The sequence below is a fragment of the Venturia canescens genome, chromosome 1, assembly GCF_019457755.1.
Source record: "Venturia canescens isolate UGA chromosome 1, ASM1945775v1, whole genome shotgun sequence".
In the NCBI taxonomy this organism is placed as follows: Eukaryota; Metazoa; Arthropoda; class Insecta; order Hymenoptera; family Ichneumonidae; genus Venturia; species Venturia canescens.
In genome coordinates this window covers 661290-681605 of record NC_057421.1, presented here as the reverse complement: position 1 = coordinate 681605, position 20316 = coordinate 661290, and the positions used below count along the sequence as shown (strand labels likewise).

The following is a 20316-nucleotide window of genomic DNA, read 5'->3' as shown; positions in this document are numbered from 1 at the left end:
GGGAGCAGTAGGCTGACAGTTTTCGTCAAAAATCTAGGTGACATCTGGAGTAACATCCGTGCCAATATAAATAAAATATTCATTGCGGGGCCTTCGTCAGGGATTTCCCGTATTTAATGCGCGTCGTCGAGGTGCGCCCGCGTTCACCGGTTCGCCTCCCTATGTGAAACTTTGGAGCGCGCGCGCGCGCGGGCGCGCATGCATACTCGAGGAGAAATATACGAGTCTGTATCTCGTCGCCGTTTTCAGTTACAAAATTTATTTTTGTACATCAGGCAAGCTGGGATGGCTCTCGTCTAAAACCGTATCGGCCAATCGGGTGAAAAGTAACGGAGGTTGAGGCATGTTAGATGGATGAGAGAGGGCGATCGACGCCGGCAGCGGCGACGATCGAGGTTGTGGCGGCGGCGGTGGTGGTGGAGTTTGGACCAACCGATGAAAATCCCTGGGGGCTCGGAACGACTCGGCTCGGAGATAGAAGAATATTCTTGACTTCGGGCACAGTCAGCTGCCGAAAGTCCGGTTGACTAGTCACATCGAACGAGAACTTATTAGTTCTAGTCACTTTTTTCTTCCAAACAACCCCGTTGGGGACTTTTTGTTCTTGCACCAGGTAAGACGATCGTATGGAATAACGCGAGTTCTTTTTCCTTCGTTTGCAACATTCACAAATAAATATCTATCGATGGATAAATCAAATATTTCACGAGATTCTCCTGCGAGGAGAATGCTGTCGTCGGGAAAATGGATATTTTTCCAATACGAAAGAAACAGTGCGTACGTTTAATGTTGGCGGAATAATCAATGAAACGACTCACATGGTGCCAGTGCGTGGAATTTCGGATCGAGATTCGTTGGTTGCTCTCCAATTATGGGACTCTAATTTTCAGCGACGAATGATTTTTTACGAGAGCAAGCGACCAGTTCCACCGAGGACGCGCATGGCATCGATTTCACGCAGTGCTGCTATTCACCGAAATCATTCGCGTTGTCGTCAATTTCAAAATGCATCTACTTACGAAAGGGCGGAGTATTCGTTGTCGGAAAACTCGAATATCACGGCGAAGCGTGAATGTTCACGAGTATGCGTCGTTCGTTCATTAAATCGCGTGGGAGCATCGATTGCTTCGCACACATAAAAATAACAAAAAATACTCCAAAATCGTTTTCCCGCGTAGAATGGAATTCTTCATCGAACGAAAAGTGAATTTGGCTTTAATGGTGATCGATGCGTCTACCGATTATCCTATTGAAGAGTCAATGAGATGAAGGATGCTTCGCGTCGATCGGTTGCGACCAAATTTGGAGCGTGCCCACAGTCTGCGTTTGTAACGAAGAGTGGGGCGAGTCGCTAAGTCTATTTTCGATCATCACGCACCGGATACATGGCCCCGAATACGTTTTCAACTGACGTTTTCTGTTGAAAAAAAAACTTTTTTTTTCTCCATTTTTCAGATTAACGATAATTATCTCGAGAGTGAAAAAAAAATATGAAAATATGTAGACAAGATCGAAACGTATTTGAATGCATATTTTAATTACAGGCCGCTAGGCGTAGCCCGAAGGAGTCACCATGGCTGACGATGAGGTGAGGTAAGTATCGAGAAAAATCATCGTCACGCGTAATATACGAAAAACATTTGACATATTTTCAATCAGCCAAGTGTATAAAAACCTCCCATTCGGATTCTGCAACGTTATTGAGCAACAATTAAAATACAACGAGTATAGAAATATCATTATTTTTATGAATGAATGAGGCTCGAATTATTAGATTCTTAAAATAGCAATTATGTCACGAATTTGTAGGACTATTCGGTTCAACATTAAAATTTTCTTCAGTCATTTTTTCAATTCCATCGTCGAAGGTATCAAAACAACGATAATAATTCACTCATTTCTTTTCATGTTCATCACCGTGTGCTCTGAAATAACGAAAAAAAAAAAAAAAAACATCATTACGATCTCCGACCCCGCTGGATCGAATACCACTCGGATTTGTTTTCCTTCGCAGTTGACCTCGTTTTATTAAAAGGTACGTTTGAGCTTCTCATGCTTTTGTTTTTCTGCGTACATTTTGTTATCTGTATTGTGTAAATTAGACAAGTTTTTTACCCTTTCGCCGACCCTCAATATTTTGAGCGGAGTTTCATACGACCCGTGATGAATTTGGTGTGATAAAGTGATCGACCTGCAACCCGATTACGGTAGTCATGAGATGGAAAAAATATTCCAATTTATTTTTAGAAATTTTCATTTTTCATCAATGACTTTGCCGACCGCGTTTAAAACCATCTTCGCGGATATGAAAAAATTGAACGTTACTTTGAAAACGATGCTAAAGTTTTTCGAGTCTTTGCAATAGTTCAGAGTGGCGAGTCTCGAGAGTCTCGTTAAGCTTTCCCGATAATCTGGTCCTCCCCATCGGTGTGTGCAACGTCTAAGAGTCCGAATTTAGAATTGACCGTTCAAAGCCCGACGTTTCGTATCTTTAGAATCCACTCGGACGAGATGAAGGGAGAAACCTAAAAGTGTCTATAAGGAACGCAATCAACTTCTCTCTCTCTCTTCCTCGGACGATCCCACATTGCTTTTTATAGCTCCTCTTTTTTTCGATCGGGACTTGAATTTCTGCGTCTCTTTCGCTACGAGAGCCCGCGCGCCGAGCTCCTTTTCACTTCATCGAATGCGTTACGTTTTTTATCATTCCCCTATTCATTCAAACAGCATTGTACACGATCATTAGCAATTGTAAATATTCATCAACACCAACACCAGTAGTAGAAAAAACTACACCGACACAAGACACGAGTGTCTCCCTGGGTAAAGTAGAATGTCTTGTTTTTTGTGTTGTGCAATTTTGTTTTATGCTTACGTTCAACTCAACATTTTAAGCTTATTTCGAGTCAATTATATTGAGACCCGAACATGAGTTTCTTTCGACACTTTCGCCATAAAATTACGAATTGCTTTCGCGTTATTAATGAAATATCCAACGACGCGATGGAACGAATAAATTTATTGATTTTCGCAAACGTATAATGCCAGATTATTTATTTTCTAACGATTAATAAATAACGTGAAACCGCGATTACAGTAATTTTTAATGTAACTCGAGACTTTGGAAGAATTATAGAATTACGGATAACGTTTGAAGTTTGAGCCAATGATTATAAACGAATAATGCGATTCTTCGAAATCTATACTAACGTTTCTGACTAAATCGAGCACAACTCGTTAATGATTCGTATGCCATGCTGGGCGACGTTCAATTTAACACCGCGGAAGCATAACAGAATGAATAAAGTTCGAATGAAATTGTCATATTCACAAGCCTCTTCTTTATTGGTAATACATTGACTTTTCCTCACAATCGATGCTCGTGTGTGCTGGCTTAGCGAAATCATTATAGTCGTGGATTTCGTCCAATTTCTTCGCACGTTAAGCGATGATACGACTGATGGGAAGAATGCAAGCGCAGCAAATAATTGCCAATTAATCATCATGGTATCCACGAGGAGGCTATATCGACTAACAAGAATTCTTCTTTTTTTGTTTTTACAGAGGAAACGCATCGAGGATGTACGTAAGAGGAGAGTGGAAGGCCCGCGTGCGAGACCAACGAGGTCGCAAATGTTCGATTCGTTGAAACATTACAATACACAAAAAAAAAAATAGCAAATTCAAAAAGTTATTCGAGCATGAAGCAAAATTTTTGGTTAAGAAAATTATCGATCGAAGCGGACGGAAAGAATGAAATTTTTGTTGAAATTCGAACAATTCAGATTTCACTATGCATCAAATTTTACATATTTTTCTTACAATTTCACCAAACTTGGTTCGCATTAAACGAATTAAATGAGTTTTTTACTGTCGCGAAATGTTTGCGCGAGAAAGAAAACACGAGAATGGAATATCGAATAATCGCGAGGTTGTAATTTGAAGAAAATTTTAACACCCGACAAAATATAGGAAAAGAAGAGGAAACAGGCGGAGACGGAGCGGAAAAGGGCAGAAGTCCGGGCTCGTCTCGAGGAGGCTTCCAAAGCTAAAAAGGCCAAGAAGGGTTTCATGACCCCGGACAGAAAGAAGAAACTCAGAGTACGTACCATTCGTTCGAATTTCATTTGATTTATAAAAAATGTAAGATTCACTTCTTCCTATTCCATTCGCTTACACACGCCGTTTCATTGAAACAATGCTATTTTCCATTCAGCTTTTGTTGCGTAAAAAAGCTGCCGAAGAACTGAAAAAGGAACAGGAGAGAAAAGCTGCAGAGAGAAGGCGTATCATAGAGGAGCGTTGCGGACAAATGAAAGACGTTGAAAACGTTAGCGAAGGTATATATAGAAATTTCCCTTCAACATTTTTAATTATTATTACTGGACATTTTCATCCAGCGCTGTAATCGAAACGATAATTTATTCAATTTACATTTACGCTCCGGACAAATAGTCTTGATGAGTTTTCTGCAGGTTTGACAACATTTTGTGAAAATATGATTACTATTCCGATTAGATTTCCATTTGAAATATCTTCCGAGCTATTAAGTTGATGTAATCATGATTGATCGTTATAAACGTTTCCTTACAGATTTGAATGTCAGTTTCTCGCATACGTCGATTATATATTGACCCGCAAAACCTTTTTTGTTATCCAACTTGAAATTGAGTCTGAAACGCGCTCTGAAATTCGTAGAAAAAAATGCATCAGCCCATTTATCTATCAAACGCAACAACATGTATACGAAAAAAGACGATAAACCAAATAGTACGCGAATATTGCGCGTAAGAATAAACGAAACAAGAAAAGACAACAAAAATATTTGACTATGAGAAGGCATACAACAAAAAAGATTTTCATGCATATTCAGAAATAAAAACAAGAACAATGACAACGCCAGAATTTAGGAAGAAAAAACGACGATTGACAGCATCAAATGATATTGACAGTTTTTCATACAAAGTAGACTTGAAAAAGCGGGAAAAATAAACAGGGAAATTGTTGATGGTATTTAACTTTATAACTGTAACTATTTAAACTGACACGCAGAGTCCCTTAAGAAAATCCTGCGCGACTACCACACTAGGATCTGCAATTTGGAGGACAAGAAATTCGATGTCGAGTATATCGTAAAGAAAAAGGACTACGAGGTAGTAACTAAAATATCGCCTGAACAAGCCAAACTTATTCATAGACGTAACTATAAATGATAAAATTTGCAAAAGAGCGAGTATTGATTTTGAAACGAATGATCGAAGAGAGAAATGTTGAAATTTCGTCACGACACCGCGCGGTGTCGAGCACGACATTTTCAATCGTATTTTCGTTAATTCATTTTTATTTATCTGACTTTTGGGCGCTTCGCATCTTTCTCTACACTGTCTCTGTACAGTATTCTACTCGTTTTTCTCTCATTTTCCATTAATTTTTTCGTACGTCTTCGCGTGCTATTCAAACTCAATTAACCATTTTTCATTTCTTTTTCTTTCTCTTGTCACTTGGCTACATTCATTTTATTGATTATCAAGTTACATGATAATATTCTTTGACCGATATTTTTTTCATTTCCTGTCTACTAGAAATTAGTGGATAATGGGTAAATTGCTGAAAGTCGCTCGAACTTTTGAATTTTCAATGAAAAAAAAGGTCAAAATAGTTTTGTTCTGATAGACAGGTAGCCAAAGTTTCATCGCTGATCTTTATTGTGTCTCTCGTGACTGTATTTCATCGTTTTCATTGCTATTTTCTTTTTAATTTTATGATTTTTTATTATTTATTTTTTCGCTATGTAAATCTTCCGCCTCTTCGTATGGCAGCGTTCTCCAAAACCGAACCTACCGCACCCGATAATTCACCCGAATACGCACGAGTTTTTTAAAATTCAATCGTAATTGGGAAGTTGAGCTCGACGATAATAGCGAATAGGATTCCGTAACGTTTGAGAAAATCAAACCGGAGTAAAAGAACCCGAAAAAATCATTTCAAGTAGTTTTATTATTAGGATGAAATTGAAAAGTAAGGATGATCTCGTTAGGATTGTGTTGAAAGTGTAATGAAGAGCTCACGGAAGCCACAGTCGAGAAACAATGAAGCGGAGCCTGTGCTTATAAATGTTATTCCTGAAATTTGACAGCAAGCTTGAAGTCGATACTGAACCAGTATCATAAGAGGATCAACAAGCTCGAAGAGGAGAAGTACGATCTCGAGTACGAAGTTTCCAAGAAGGACTTTGAGGTCTATAATGAATTGTCCATTAACGATCATTTGAACAAAGCAAAACATTATTTACCGTTTTGATTTTGAGATAACTAAATCATTTTTTTCGTTGAAGCAGATAATCTTCGTTATTTTTCGTAGAAAACGCAGTATCGCTCGTAGGTTTCGAGCTAAACAAAACGTAGGCTCTAACTGCCACTTGTAATTATCATCGTAAGCACTTTACTTGATTTATCACTGTGTTTACTGCAGCAAACGTATAATTTTGTCTCATGGGGAAAAATTTCGGCTCTCGCGAAAAATACTAGTAATGTCATTTTCATTAAATATTTCGAATGAATATTTTTCCACTGGTCTCGATAATACTCGAGATAATTCATGAAATATGTTAACGTTTTCATTTGCATTCGTAAAAACTCTATGAAAAAAAAAAAAAATTCTTCATAATATCCGTGGTGAGTGTCAAATTTTTTTTTTTCGCATCGTTGAACTATTTCTTTGTGAAAAATTTTGATTTTCCACAATCAAAGGGGGAGGTGGTGTAATCCAGCAGAGCATTATAGCAGTGGTATGCGTATGAAGTATTAAAAATTATTATATAGTTAACTCACAAATTTTCTTGTAGTTATTGCTGAAAGTAATTTGTTTATTATTTTGTCGATTAATTTTCACAAGTAGATTGGACGTATCGGATCAATAAGCTTGTTTGCCGCTCCCTTCCAGTTGTAAATTCCTCGCTTTCTCGATTTCGGTCTCATCTTTAGAAGTTTCTTTGAATTTTTCATTTCGTCACTTAAATAACGTGAATGGAAAAAGATGCGACAAAATATCTCAGGTCGTTCGGCAGGGAATATTACTGCTATTTCAGACTTTTTAGATAGATTCAATAAGGAGAGGGTCAAATGATATAAGACAAATGTTTTGGAAGGAAAAGTTTAAGTTGGTTGGGCGGGTATTGCTGATGGTTTTGAAAAACCGAAAATCGAGGGGGCAGCGAAGAGGGGACAATCGAGAATCCCGAAATTCGTGCAATTCTTGTATTTTTAGCCGAGCTCCAGACGATATGTACGGGGTACTGGAACAAAATATACGCACTTGAGGGTGATAAGTTTGACCTCGAGAGGAAAAGTAGATTGAAAGACATGGAGGTAACTAATGACGAGACGAAGGTTTTTTTCGAAAGATTTTTTCATTTCGTTTATTTTTTACCATAAAAAAGAAACATAAACAAACTGAAATGAATCGTTGCAATATTATAACCGATGATGAGTTAAGAGTTCGGACACTGACATAATGTGTATAAACGCAGGGCAATCGTTTGTCACGATGAGGAAACCAAAAAAAAAAAAAATAGAAAAAAAAAATACAGAGAAACAAATAAAAATTGATGCCGGAAGAGATATTTTTCTATCTGTAACGGTTCAATAAAAGAGGAACGATGAAAAAGAAACAACGAAACATCCAAGCGGAATTCAATTCGAAAAAGCAATCCTGTCGATATTTTATCGAGATAAAATAAATATTGTTTTTGGGTCTCTCGTCGTTCCCTGGCGTTCACGCTTATCACGCAGCCCTTACAAAATGATATCTTACGCACACGCTCACCAACACTCGATTACAATATTTATAAAAACTGAAAAAGTCGTTTCTCAGTCACACAGTCAATATTTTTTTTTTTCTCGGAGAATAATTTCCCACTTTCTCTCTCTCTCTCTCGCGCTCTCTCTCTCTCTCTCTCTCTCTCTATCTCTCTCTCTCTCTCTCGCTCGCTCTTTCTGTCTCGCTGATTTTCTCGCGAGAATTTTGCGTGAATAATCTCTGTTTTTTTTTTGTTCCGATCGGAGCGACGCGTTTGCTTTGCCACTGAACTTTTTTACGGTACGGTTGGACATGAATAAAAAACAATAAATAAATGCTTTTTCGCGGCAATAATATTGATTAAAAACAAGTTTAAGGTAATGCGCTCACAATTTTTGTGCTTCTGCGAATCTAATATCTTCTTTTTCTTCTTTCCGTTTGTCCATCGGAATATCAACGAAAAAGGAGACATGCGCCATAAACACGAAGAAAGCAAAAAATTGCTATTTTCTTACGATTAAAAAAACGCTATTCTTTTGCTCACGAGATACAAAAAAGTGTGTGTGTCTGATTGTAAAATGTGTTCTTGTAGAGGAATTGAAGGAGATTTGCCAAGAGTATTATGACCGCGTCTACGTTTGTGAGGGTCAGAAGTGGGATTTGGAACGTGAAGTACGAAAAAGGGACTACGAGGTACAATATAAACAACCCTTTGTGGAATCCAAAATCCGAAAAACCGAGGGCCGAGCAAACATTTTTTGTAAAAAAAAAAAAACTTAATCTCTTGATGAAATTCATTGTAAAGTTTGAGAAAGAGGATTTTCCGTAATACTCAAGTTTTGCTCTCGGTAATTCGTTATTGAAACTCCCCACGTATGTGACGCGCGACTTTTGAAATTTTCTGCGTTGATAAAATCGTTCCGATTGAATTTACCTAGAAATAAAATGGAAAAAGATTTTAGAACAAACGAAACACAAGATAGCACCGCCTGAACGGACCGTACCCAATTCTAGCGACGAAATTGGCCGAATCTTGCATCCTGCTCGCCATTAGTATATTTCTCCCTCCATCTAAAAGTATTTTATCTCCAACGTAATGAAAACGTAGATATTTTAAACCCGTGATTTCATCTGCCTGAAAGATTACCCCAAAATGAATGATTACTTTTTTTTCTTTATATTACATTAATGAATATGCGACATTTTTTTTCCAAGTTCCAAAACTTACAGTCGATTTTCCCCACTTTTTCAAAATAAATTATTTGTCGATATGTTTACCCGTAAATTTCAACAATTGTTTCACAACTTTCTTTCACTTTGCTTCGAAACATTAATAAAAAAATTTTTATTGCACTGAAAAATTCTTCAATATCGGGTGCTATATCACTAGCTTTCTCTCTCTCTCTCTCTCTCATCCTCTCTCTCTCGCTCATTTTTTCTCTAGCGTTTGATCAACCTTATTACCATTCAATCCATCAAAATGAGTGTCCCTTCGATCCTTTCTCTTTTCTGTTTGTTTTGTGCTTACGATACCTGAAATATAAAAACATACACTGTGGCAAAGTTTCCCGTAACATCCCGTAATACGCATCACCGTTGAACAAAAAAATCTTTTTCTGTCTCGTTTTTGTCTCGTTATAAAAAAAGATCGAACGTGACTTTTTACTTCTCTACTGTGTGACTCGGTGCAAAATGATAATTTTCTAATTTAACGATGAATATAAAAATTTCTGGGGATCGTTTTCACTTTGCTAACAAATGCATGGCTCGTTTAATTAATTTTTTTTAATCGTCATTGCAAAGTTCCTTCTCACTTTTTTCTCCATAGCACAGACGCGCTTTTCGGCAATTTCTTATGTGGAATAACGATTGATAATGACGATGGTGCAAATAAATCGAGATTAATTAAGGTCCTATTATTATTTTACATATACATAGTTATTTCGAAAGTTTGAGTATATTCATTTTCATGCTTTTCCATTGCAATAATTCATTTTCGTTTACGTACGAGGAGGGAACATATCGCAAATTTGTTTCTTCGTCAAAGGAATTGTTAATTGCTGTTCCACGTGAAAAAAAAAATAAAAATTAAAAAAAAAAACGCTAAAAATGACGATAAAGCATCCCTGAAAGAGTAAACAGAAAACTTTACGCAAGAATTCGAAAGAGAATGAAAACCAGCCAGCAACCAACCCTTTTTACGTACTTTCACCCTTGAATGGAACTCCATCTTTTTCTCCCTCGTACTTAAGACTCTCACAAAGATGGACGCGTGTGGTGTTTTCTTTTCGTGTTTTTCATCACAATTTTTTTCTGTTGTTCAATCCTGCAAAGAGAGAAAGAGGCTGAGAGAGAGAGAGAGAGAGAGAGAGAGAAAGCGAGTTTTGTGCGAGTTCCAGAACGAATCGTCGTGTCCAGAAAATAATCCTGTCACACTCACCCGATGATCGTTCAAAATAAATAATATGATAGAATACAATTTAAAAATCACGTGGAGCATTGATACGATTTTTGCGACGCTGTCGTAAAGACTTTCGGGTGAAAAAAATCGAATCAACACGGTGTCTTTTCTAAAAAGTTGTAAATGATTTTGCACCGAACCACACGAACCACCACCGAAAATCCAATTTGTTTGTGGTGTTTTAACCCTCAACTACGTTACTACGATCTTTATTCCTTTACATATCGGTCACGCAGCATTCGATATACGTACGAAATCCGTAACGTTATTGGAATGGGATTGATAAAGGCTGCGCAAGACCGGCCAGCCAGCCCTTGACGATTGAGCCCCTCTGCCCCTCTCAACTAAAAAACGGTCTGTCGATTGTAGAGAACCGTTTTTCGTTCCTTTAGTCCGAAAGCAAAACTCACCAGGCTTTTCAAACCGAGGATTCGCGTATTTTTACATGTAATTATAAATCTCTTCAATATAATGGGATACTTCCAAGTGGGAACTCCATCATTTGAATAATAATTTGAAAAAATTCTCTTACTATTTTACCGTTTTCGACTTTGAATAAATGCCGAATATTTTATCGATTTTTTGACGCTGAAGAGTTGAATACAAGCAGCGAAATGTTTCAGGATTTTTAGGGAGAAATACAGTTCGATTTTGAATGAAAAGAGTAACGTTGCCCAGCCAAAACCTCGGAACTCAAACCTGGTTATCAATGAGACGCAGACCAAATTCCCCATCAAACGTTTTAATTGTATAAAAACATACATAACTGGGGTGAAGATTTTTCCTGTTTCCGATTCAGCCTGTCAAGATCGATCCTGTGCCTGTAAACCCTTAATTAACGAAAGGAACGTAGAGAACCTTGGACCGTCATCCTCATCGGATGGGAAGACTGTACCGAAAAAATCCGCCGTTCCTTTTTTGATAAAAAAAACTTTTCTCAATTTCCTGTAGAACGCGTTTTTTCTAACACCTGCATGTTCGTTTACAATCGTGGCTGAAATCTGACAATCGCTGCTCCATCTGTAAAGCAACAATGAGAATGGCGGATGATGATAACAAAAACGATGATTAAGAAGTTTGGAATTTTGCAGGATTAACAGGGCTGACACAAAAGTTGTCATCTACATTGTGCTTCAAATGTTTTCTGCGACACTGTTTTTTTCTTATATCAATTTATGTGCTCAATTTTCGCTAATGACTCTCGTCATGAATTTTATCTTGTGAAAATCGCTTCTAGCTTCGTTCCAGTCAAATAGCTGCAAAGCCGATTAAGAATGTTCAAAAAATTAGTTGGCATAAACGAATGAAAATTTTGGTTCAATTCAAACGTGATAAAACTTGCCGCATACGCTTCTTATACGTCAACAATCGAGCGATAAAAACAAAGTTACGAATAATTAATTGCTTCCCTCTCGTTCACTTAGATCTCCGAGCTCAACAGCCAGGTCAACGATCTCCGAGGAAAGTTGTGAGTTTTTTTTAACCTGGATTGGCTTTAATTCAAAACAATAGACAAAATGATTTTATAGCGTTGAAATAAAAGAAATTGTTACGTTTCATTGGTTCAGAATTGAGCTATTGGCCTTAATTGACGTTGAATGAGTCGTTGTTTTTCGACGCAATCGATATCGCATGAACGATTTTATTTTTTAGCATGAAGCCGACGTTGAAAAAAGTCTCAAAGTACGAAAACAAATTCGCCAAGCTGCAGAAAAAGGCGGCCGAATTCAACTTCAGAAATCAACTGAAGCAGGTTAAGAAGAAGGAATTCACCCTCGAGGAGGAAGATAAGGAGGTAAACACTGCTTTTTTCATCCTGCGCATTGACAACGAACCGACATAAATCTCGGAAATTTCATTATTTTTGGACTCTTCCTATTTCTGATATTTCAAAAGAGCTGATTTTTTAAAATGGCTCCAAAGGTAATTCTCGTTGCTTTTTATATGTCGTCATTTTTTCGCCGATCCAAGTGTCTACTTATTCCTCAAACTGCCTCGTTTTTGTCGCTTTTTATTTCTTCATACGCGTTCCACCCACGTGGCCTTATTCTTTTCGATCCTTAATCTAAAAAAAATGTTTATACATTTTTTGAATAATTTTTTCAAAGTGTTTTTTTGTGCGATTATTCCCTACGGAACGTGTTCGAGTTTCACGGCACTTAATATGGGGTGCTGCTAAATTTTTATCATTCATTTTTTCATACATGATTTCTTTTTGTCACGTAATACGAAAATGATTAATTCTTCGTGTCAAATTTTTTCAATGTTTATTAATAATCCATACCGATCCTCCGATTCGGCGGGGAAAGCTTTTCAAAAAGTTTTGACCGTTCGAATTTGTCGATCCGTTTGATAAAATGCTTTTCACACATTGTCCACGTCCGTCTTAGCTAATATATATTTGCTTTTGCATTACTGTTCGCAGAACGCGTCAAAAGACAAGGTAAAACCTCAAACTCGTACGTCACGGAATGATTTATTTTCAGTTTTTTTCTCTATCTCCATTACTACAACGAGCTAATAGGGCTAATAAAATCAAGAAGAAAACGAAATAAGATTTCCACTCACTGTATTGGCGATTCCACCTCACATCGGAGCAAAAGTTTTTTCTTCCTTTTTTTTCTGCAAACAAATTGTCATTGAACCTTCCGTTAAAATCCTCGTTGAAATACCATTCCATTACACTTTAGCATCTGCAACGTTCGCACCATTTTATTGTCAAATTCGATGCGGCGTTGAAGAAGGAACTCGGATAAAATTGACCGATATGATTGGGAAAAGCCTGAAAGCTGATTATCTTATCTTTTAGTGGATTATAATTACGAGTTAACGAGCACTCTGCATCCGTTTATTCGTCGATTGCTTGCTGCCTGTGTGTTGTGCGTGTGTCTCTTCTACTGACAAGTTAATTCAAAGATTTTCTTAGAAGGATAATATTAGAAAAATGTTATGTTATTAAATGGAAGGTATTTGTGTCTAAAGCACTTTGTAATATCCAGTGAAATTGTATCGAGAGTGTGTCTTAATCCATTCGAGAGTTGGATTAAAAAGACTCATCGGAGTAGCGAAACACGAGAGGAGGTCGAAGAAAAATAATGAAGATTTTTAATCCCCCTTTTTTCTCGTTTTTTCAGAAAAAGCCCGACTGGTCGAAGAAGGGCGAGGAGAAGAAGGTAAAGGAAGAGGAGGCGCCGGTCGAGGCATGAAACCACTCACCTCAATCTCCCAAATAAATAATAATGTTAATAATTTAATGATAATACCCGGATGAGATCGTACAACGAAAAATCACGCGAGCGTGTCACGAACTTATTTCCAAGTCCTACTATTGTTTCTCTTCTCTGTCCTATAACACATATAAATTCGTCCGAAAGTACGTGTCCAACGACGAGGATGATATTTTTCATGTTAAACCGAAGCACGTCGTTGGCTCTGATCGGGGTTAACGGTTGACGAATGAACGAGAGTGAAACCTCTGTTCGTGTTGTTAAAATATTATCCCGAAATTCCGATGTCAATAATTTTGTCGTTTTCCTCAAGTACTTTTATCCTTAAACCTTGAACCAATAATTCGCGATCACCGAATGAACAGCAACCAAAATCCATATCCGGTCATGTACTACCAATTTAAATCATACTTAAGATTTGTTATGTATAAAGTTTAAAATATGTGGAAAAAAACAAATCAATCAAGAAAAATGTGTGAATGTTATGCACTCTGTTTACCTATTGTTTTTACGTTTATTCATCTGACCCGCATCTCTTTGCAGATTATTTTCAGCAGCGAAACGGATTTTTCCACTCCCCGTGCACTGTTCGTTTCCGCGGTGTAATCCCCTCCGTTTTTCCTTTCTCCCTTTCACTATTTTTGTTACTGAAAAAACCAAAATTATTTTTATTCGTTAGGCGATTCAATTTTTCCTATTAATTAATGTCTTTCGCGGGGACTCTTGTTGACAAAATGAAACAAAACACGTTATTTTCCTTCGGTTTCGCCAAACATTTATCAAACACACGGACCGGATAGAAATTTTGAATTTCACTCTCGATAATCGAGGAAAAATGCAATCGACGATTAACGTTACGAGGGTTTTTATTTTCGAGTGGACTGACCGCGTCGGAGAATAAAATCAGATCGACCAAGAGTATATTTTGACGGAAGAATACAATCGATTGTTACCGGAATGAAATTCGGTCCGGGGGTTAAAGTAAATATTGAAAAATAAATAGAGTAGAAAATCGATGAAGCGAATTGGGTTGTGACAGTGAGAGCTAGGGGGTACGTATGTGAAACTAACGAGTTTTCGCTTAATAACACTTCGCTATACCAGAGTGTATTTTACTTGTTTATGACTCGATACGAAATAGAAGCTCTCGACACAGATATTTAATCTGTACCTCGCAACGATTGAAGCATTCATTCATCGTTGTACAGTCAGCGCTCCGAGATCGCGCGCACCCTAAACTCGTCCTTCTCAATTTTTCTACTTTATGGCGTAAAAGTTTCGAATGACCTCGAACCGTGGACGGAGCGATGTGACAATCGCAAGTGCGATATATCGCGACTTTTAAGGATTTACGGAAAATATTAACGAGCGGAATAATCGCTCCGTTCATTCGCGCTCGAATTTTCAGATCTTCTCGGTCCCTTCGAACAGAGGTGTCCAAAGTTTTTTGAATAATACTAATAAATATGTGAAAACGGTATTGGGACGAGATCGTTTTCCACACTCGTCAACGGCTGATTCGGAAAACGGAAAAATGAAACTTGGGTTGCTCGCGTGCATCCGAGAACGAGAAAGTACACTGGAAACGCTCACCCAAAAGCATGGATTCACTTTGACGTGACAGGGGTGAGTCGCGATTGCCAGCAAATTTACCGGCTCTTGTTCCAGCAGTCGTGTGCATATAACGAAGCCAGTCTACCACGAGATAATGCGAATCCCATACTGATTCAACGTTCCGGCAAAATAGTACACGGTTTACGCACAGTTTTGCACATAATTAATTTTGCGGCTGGTAGAACCGATCGTTACCTCCGGAGGCCCTGTCCTCTCCCACCCGTGAGTCGGATCGAATAGGAGCGTGCACCGTGTTTCGCTCATTTCCGAGTCGCTTACAACCGTCATCGTTGCTTTTCAAAAGCTGATCCTCCGTCGCGGAATTCCGTCAGCGTATTTTCCGAGGTGATGCTTTCGAGACGGATAAATAATATCGAAATCTTGGTCAAAAAATGCTGAAAATTAAAATTTGCAAATTGCTTCCTCAAGATGGTCAAAGCTTACTCTATGGGGTGCTATATTTTTCATTTTGGTTTCCTCATAGAGGAAGCTTCGAGCATCGTGCATCTTGACCATCTTGAGGAAGCAATTTGCAAATTTTTTTTTTGTATACAAGGAAATAATGTATTTTCTCTGCCTTCTTTTACGAACATAAATTTATCTCCTTGTTTAAATTCATTAAAAAAAACTGAATGACGAGCCATGGGAAAAAACAGTTTGCAACTTTCAATTTCCATCGTTTTTCTATTTACATTTAAATTAAATAATTCCGACAACTTTGCTGAAAAGTATAGAGGAAGTATCGATTTATACACGATATCTTAGAAAATTTCCAAAAATTCAAGCGGTTAGACGATTTTTAGAAAAACTCATACTTTCGTAAAATTCAAAAAATCATAAAATTTAAACCGCTCAACCGATATCTCAACCAACCTTCCTATTATGACAATCTATTTATAAAAAAAAAATTAGTAATAAATCTTAAAATTTTCGGAAGTTAGAGCGTCGACACCCTTTTTATGAAAATTTCAAAACGTCGTAGGATTCGTATTTTTTTACAGATTTTCATAAAATTATCAGAGAATAAAGAGCTTATATAGATTGACATCTGTGCAAAACGGTAGCCCCGTATCTCAAATCGTTTTCGAGTTATAAGCGTTTGAATTTTGCAGTGCCACAACATACACACACACACACACACACATCCGGACATTTTTTCTAGATATGATTTTTCGATGTTTTGGGACATTTTGAGCACATTGACATTGAAAACTGGAAAAAAAAATGTTCATCATCACATAGCTTCCTCTATGAGGAAGCAAAAATAAGAAAAATTTGTGTCAAGAGCTTCTCTTTGGTTGAGCCAGCGTAGAATTAGTGCCGATTTGTTTAGCCGCGTTGAATCCCCTGTTAAATTCGGAATGTATTGTAAAACAGGCAGCAGCAGCGGCCGCGGAAGCGGCGGCGGCAGCAGCAGCCGCTGAGGCAGCTGCAGCAGCAGCGGCGGCCGAGGCTGAGGCAGCAGCTAAAGCGGCGGAGGAGGCAGCAGCGGCTGAAGCCGCGGCGAAAGCAGCGGCCGAAGCGAAAGCAGCCGCAGAAGCAAAAGCCGCTGAAGAGGCGAGGGCAGCGGAAGAAAAGAGGGCGGCAGAAGCGGCGGCGGCGGCGGCAGCGGCCGCTGCTGCAGCAGCCGCAGCAGGAGAGGGCGGAGGTAACCTCATCATTTATCCCAAATGAAATTCGTCTTTACGACCAATGCAAATTATACGACGTCTGTTCAGAGGGTGCCCCACCCGCGGAAGGTGCTCCACCGGCGGACGGAGCAGCCCCACCACCGGCCGATGGAAGTGCGCCTCCGCCTGCGGAAGGGGCCGCCCCACCGGCGGAAGGTCAGTCGCCTCATGATCTTTTTTATTCACTTCGCGTTAAGATAGAATCAGCATCGAAACAGTTTAGTTTTCGGTCAGTTCAATGAGCAAAATCGAAAAGGAAATTGTGCGGTTTCAGGTGCACCGGCAGCGCCACCCGCGGAAGGAGCAGCCCCAGCTGCTGCTGCGCCTGCACCCCCGGCCGAGGGCGCCGCACCGGCAGAAACTCCGGCACCAGCCGCACCGGCAGAAACTCCGGCACCAGCCCCACCGGCCGAAGCTGCACCTCCGGCGCCCGCAGCTCCTGCAGAAAGTTCGTAAAAACGCTCCTTTTCCGTATAGTCGATTCGATATTTTTATGTATAAAAAAAAAAATATATATCCAATGATGAATATGAAAATACCGCTTGACCGCAGCTCCAGCCTCGTAACTTCATCTCGACGCTATTACTTCGCAATCACGCGCATCATCGTCATCACCAATTTTCATGCCCGAGTCTCTCCATCTACGGACCTCGCGTTCATCGCACCATCGCGAACAACAAAACACCCCCCATCCCGATCGCTTTGCGGACAAGCCGAGAACCGATCGAAAAGTTAAATCAACGATGTCTCGGTCTTAACAATCTTGAGCTTTATCTTATCCAGTGTTATCATTATTTTCAATAAACGTTAGAAAACTTACGGCCTTTCAAATTTTCATCGGCCCTTCCCGTATTTCCAGGAACGCGCGGCGATAACCGATCCCGGAAAAAACGGCTACGCATCATCGCAGATCTCATCTTTTTCTCCTGAAATTTACAAGTAGCGCATACATTACCTTTTTCATATTTTTGTTACGATGCCATCTTGACGAAGATTGTATTCCGCCCACTCGTTTGGTTTTCGTTCGCGCGTGATATTTCTATCGAGTTTGAATGAGGGCGTTGCGTTTGTTTCTCATTCTTTTTCCTCGAGTTCCATTGTGGTGGTTCGGAGGTTATTTGATGCCGAACCTTTCATATATACGCTCTCACAATTCCAGGAACGATATCGCGTTGCCTTGCCTTCCTCCTTTCCCGTTTGTATACCAACCGCATCGTCTTATATCGCAGCTCGCTCATATTCTATTTTCTACTTCCCAAACGTGCCCCTCAACCGCATCGAATAAGCGGCCGTCGGCCGTATAAACCGGAAATTCATTTTACACGCCGTAACAAACACGAAGCGGTCCTGAATCATTTCGAAACTCCTCGAAAGACGTTTTTTATTTTTTAATAATTCACTGACTAAAAACACACTTGATACAACGGCTCGAACGAGCGAGCAGTGAATAAAAACAACGCTTCCTTGGAACGCGCGAAAACAGTGATGAAAATGAGACGATGGCTTCTATTTTCATCATAAACACAACCGCGCGCGTCAAATATGGTGAACTTGAACGCAAATGGCCTCACAAATTCAATAAACAAACGTCGCGCACTTCCATTTTTCCTTACGATTGAAAGGGATAAGAGGTTAGGTTTCGAGCTATGCTCTTCTATTTCCCTCTCTCTCCGTCCCTCCTTCTCCCCTCCCCGCCACTTCCTTCCTTCTCGTTTTATTCGTATCGTCGGACGTGAGGTTCTCGTTGGGTTCGCGAAATTCGATCTCGATGGATTTCAATTCATCATAATATGCAGATTACTTAAACGAAGTGTCGCGGAGTTTATTGACATTTTTTCAACGAAATAATTCATTAGAGAACAAAGAATACAAGGGTGTCATTTTTGTGCAAGAAAAGAGTTTCTCTTCATATTACTTCGTATTTGCGATTAGCGAGCAATACGACTTTCGATTATGATGAGAAATATTGGAGGGAATTTAGAGAACGTTTATTTGTCAGACGCAGTTTGAGAATGTTGTCCAGCAATACGTAAACTACTAAAATTATACTCGGTAATATTGGCTAAAAAGAAATTCCTCTTGACTTTTTTTAGTGTACAGCTTGCACGATCGTGAGTTTCGCGTGCGCGCGCGCGCGCGATGTTTTTCCTCGGACTGGCAAGACGTCGAAGCGACAGTCTCTCAATAGTGGAGGCCACGGTCCTCAGTCTTGCCGCGACCGTGTTGACGTACGGGTCGCTGTTCGGTGCGAGTACATTCGACTTTCTTCTTTTACGTGTCTTTTTTGAGTATTTAAATTCCTTACCAAAATGGAAATGATTATTGTTTAACGCTAACGTGTTTCTGGTCGTATTTTGTATGGATATATATTTATAAATACGTCCACCGGAACGAACGAGCGAGTACAGGTATTTTTTTTTATCGAAACGAATGTTAAAAAGCGTGATATTGTGCGAGGTCGAACAGGCGTGCGGCGCGTGCCGGCTGCCCTGTCACGTGCCCTCCGTGTATAAACACACTTGCTTATCACCGTATACGTTCTCGCGATATGTCAGAAATATCGTTCTTTAATCATTTTTTTCGACTATGAGCAATAAATGAAATACACTTTGGAATAAAGTTCAAATCGGTGTTTCTTGAGCAAAAAGTGAGTGTTTTTTGTGTGACAGTGCGCGCTTCTTCAAAGCTTTCCGCCCGTCCTGGAATTGCGGCGCTTCGTTATTGTTGATTCGAGGTTGTGTTTAAAAACAACAACAACAAACAACATACAAAGGTTATTCGGTGAGTACCGGAATCTCTGTAAAAATTCGCCTGAGCCTCGTTCAGAAGCGAGAAATTGGTGAAGCGTCATTTATATAAATATCAACATATACAAAGAATATTCAAACTCTAAAAAGTTTATCGAAGATTATTTTGAGGTCGACTCCCGCAATTGTTTAAAATTGCGCGCGTTATCTCTCATTATCGAAGCATGGAAAATGTTTGGTTCGAAGCAACGCGAGTCTCGGGTCGGTTGTAACGAGCATACGCGAGATGTTTACTGAGGCTGTCACGGTTAAAGTCTTATTTCTCTCGCGCTCTCCATCTCCTTGCTCATCGTGATCGTTCTCGCTCGTATTTTTCTTGCCCGGTAATACCGGTTCGAGCGCCCTCGCCGCGGAAGTCTCCCGCTACAACGAAAGTTTCTCTCTTCCTCCTTTGGATACTGCACGAGAAAAAGTTGTACCAGAGGTAAACAACCTGAACAATTATGAGATTATTATTTAAAAAATAACGTTCGCGGCGCACAGTTAAGAAAAAGGTTTGTGCGTGACGCGCTTTCCCCCGAATTTTTGGACCGACCTGTATGACCATTTCTCAGCGGTGCCACAACAAAATGTTAAAAGCCTCGAGGGCGCGCGCGTCGTTTGCACTGACACTGTGTTCAACGTGTTTTTTGGCCTATTGCGTGTCCAGTTATAAAATAAGAAACGAACCGCGCGTCGATTAAACCACCTTCGAACATATCTATATTTTTTTTTTTTCTATAACCTCGTCAAAAAGGTGG

The 20316-nt window shown here is 39.3% G+C and overlaps 2 protein-coding genes across 3 annotated transcripts in view; both read left to right on the top strand.

Moving 5' to 3' along the window:
- Nucleotides 1-394: 394 nt before the first annotated feature.
- Nucleotides 395-17588, top strand: LOC122418368 (troponin I 3-like). The gene is made up of 14 exons (XM_043432527.1): nucleotides 395-613; nucleotides 1545-1588; nucleotides 3565-3582; nucleotides 3973-4101; nucleotides 4217-4340; nucleotides 8390-8490; nucleotides 11683-11726; nucleotides 11912-12053; nucleotides 12684-12701; nucleotides 13393-13463; nucleotides 16407-16747; nucleotides 16818-16925; nucleotides 17044-17217; nucleotides 17322-17588. Exons 2-14 carry the CDS (start codon nucleotides 1574-1576, stop codon nucleotides 17333-17335), a joined length of 1299 nt encoding a protein of 432 aa, XP_043288462.1. The 5' UTR covers nucleotides 395-613; nucleotides 1545-1573; the 3' UTR covers nucleotides 17336-17588.
- Nucleotides 17589-18977: 1389 nt separating this feature from the next.
- LOC122419339 (CD151 antigen-like) overlaps nucleotides 18978-20316 on the top strand; it is a 73729-nt gene continuing 72390 nt past the window's right edge. For both annotated transcript variants that reach the window (XM_043433792.1, XM_043433790.1), the window contains exon 1: nucleotides 18978-19550. The gene's annotated coding sequence lies outside the window, so the exon portion shown is untranslated. The remainder of the gene's footprint in view (nucleotides 19551-20316) is intronic.